This window comes from Solanum tuberosum, unplaced genomic scaffold (assembly GCF_000226075.1).
Source record: "Solanum tuberosum cultivar DM 1-3 516 R44 unplaced genomic scaffold, SolTub_3.0 scf01388, whole genome shotgun sequence".
In the NCBI taxonomy this organism is placed as follows: Eukaryota; Viridiplantae; Streptophyta; class Magnoliopsida; order Solanales; family Solanaceae; genus Solanum; species Solanum tuberosum.
In genome coordinates, this window is record NW_006240429.1 from 4,271 (window position 1) to 6,594 (window position 2,324).

The 2,324-nt window shown below is 32.0% G+C and overlaps 1 protein-coding gene across 1 annotated transcript; it reads left to right on the top strand.

The window, feature by feature from the left end:
- The first annotated feature begins 593 nt into the window (after positions 1–593).
- Positions 594–1,756, top strand: LOC102598728 (salicylic acid-binding protein 2-like). Its single transcript, XM_006367968.2, has 3 exons — positions 594–1,074; positions 1,147–1,284; positions 1,363–1,756. The coding sequence occupies exons 1-3, from the start codon at positions 709–711 to the stop codon at positions 1,645–1,647; spliced, it is 789 nt and encodes a 262-aa protein (XP_006368030.1). The 5' UTR covers positions 594–708; the 3' UTR covers positions 1,648–1,756.
- Positions 1,757–2,324: the final 568 nt, after the last annotated feature.

The following is a 2,324-nucleotide window of genomic DNA, read 5'->3' on the forward strand; positions in this document are numbered from 1 at the left end:
ATAATTAAACTGTGTCAATTCTTATAATGACTATTTCCTGTTACAACTTTTCTGTCTTATGTCCTCTCATTGTTGCTTTCTCAACCAAGTATTTCGTGTTTGATATTTACTCTGTTTTGCCTGCATAACTATAGTTGATAATAGAAAGTATAAAATTATTTGTTCACAATCTAAGATGGAAATTGAACAAGTCATATGTCTTATGTCTGCTCATTGTTACAAACCATCAAGAACTTTCATCATTTGTTAGTGACAGAGCTCTAAGATGTGAGACAACATACAATTTCTCTAGTATATTATTAGGTACACATGTTATTTTCTTCTTCTCTTTAATTCAGATTCGTAATTATTAGCTTCCGATCCGCATTACACTTTATTATTTTGATTCAACAAAATTTGTATGTGATATCGATATTAAAAAAGTGAACGAATGAATAAATCAAGATAACACCATCATATATAATTTAGATAAACATAATTAAAGCATTATATTAGAATTCTTCTTGATGAGTTTTCATTTATTGAAATAATATCCATAATAGATTCATTTAAAATATTATGACAAATATTATTAAATATATACTCCCTTTATTTCAATGGTCAAATATTTGAGTTTCCAGATTAAGTGAACATAATCACCCCAGCCCACCAAATTACTAATCTTTGTGTCCTTGTGTCACAAAGAAAAAAAACACACGAGGCCAAAAAATGGAGGTTATGAAGAAACAGTTTGTTTTGGTACATGGTGCGTGCCATGGAAGTTGGTGTTGGTACAAGCTAAAGCCATTGCTAGAGGCTGCTGGCCACAAGGTCACTGCCGTTGACATGGCAGCCTCTGGCATTGATTTGAGAAAAATAGAGGAACTTCGCACGCTTGATGACTATACCGTGCCATTGACGGAGTTTATGGAATCCCTTCCACAAGAGGAGAAGGTCATACTAATGGGGCATAGTTATGGTGGTATGAATTTGGGACTTGCTATGGAAAAATACCCACAAAAGATCTATGCTGCTGTTTTCTTGACTGCTCTTATGCCTGATTCTGTTCACATGTCCTCCTATGTTTTGGATCAGGTGAATATAATTCATATTTATGTTGTTTGTGAATGATTATTTTATTTATACAAACTCAATTTTAATGTTCAGTACTTTGAGAGGACGCCAACAAAGAACTGGTTTGACACCCAATTTGTATCATACGGTTCCCCTGAAGACCCTCTGACATTCATATTTTTGGACCCCAAATTGTTGGCTCACCGATTTTATCAGTTATGCTCTCATGAGATAAGCTTTATTTAGAAACAAGTATTTATGTTGTCTGGTGAATGGAATGACATATACTAAAGCAATATTATTTGGTAGGATGTTGCATTAGCATCGTCATTGATAAGGCCAAGCTCTCTGTTTATCGAAGATCTATCAAAGGCGAAGTATTTCACAGACGAAGGTTATGGATCAGTGAAGAAAGTTTATATAATCTGCACTGAGGATAAAGTCTTACCAAAAGAATTCCAGCAAAGGCTAATTGATAACATTGGAACCGTCACGGAAGCAAAGGAGATTAAAGGTGCTGATCATATGGCAATGCTATGTATGCCCAAACAACTTTGTGACACTCTCTTGGAGATTGCCTATAAATACAATTGATCCATCTCAACATCTTCTACTCATTTGAACAATTAGTTGTTGTTGCTTTCAACTGGAAAAAACATATGATTGTGTTCGTGCTGAAGTATTTTCCGTAAGATTTTCAACAAAATGTTTTAGACTTGTTTGACAAAACTATATTCTCTTAACTGTTAAATGTATTTATAGTCTCAATCCTCATATAACTATCATGATAGGTATATATTAATTATCATTTTGATTTATTAAAATGTGAGATCTTGAGACGAATGAATATGTCTGGTAGATTGTATGATCCTAATATATATTTGTGAAATAATAAGTTAATTGATGGGATCCATGTCTTGATATAAAGATTGCATGATATGCTTTTTCGAGAAGCTTATAAATTTTCATTGTGTCAAACCTTACAAATGAATTTCATGAACCCAACACATTGTATAAGTAGAGTTTTAAAGAAATTAATCATTGAATTAAATTTGTCAGTATTTTGATTTATTGATTAGTATATGCAATCTTAATATGTAGAATTACATAAGTGTTTATGGGGAATTTTGAAATATAAATGGAGGAATGCAATTATGACTTTCTAGTGGAATGATTTGTAATTTATCAAGAATAATTCATAATTCAAATTAGTGGTTTTGACCTTTACACTATTTTTTTGTTTTTAAAGTGTTTGGATAACTCAAAAAGTG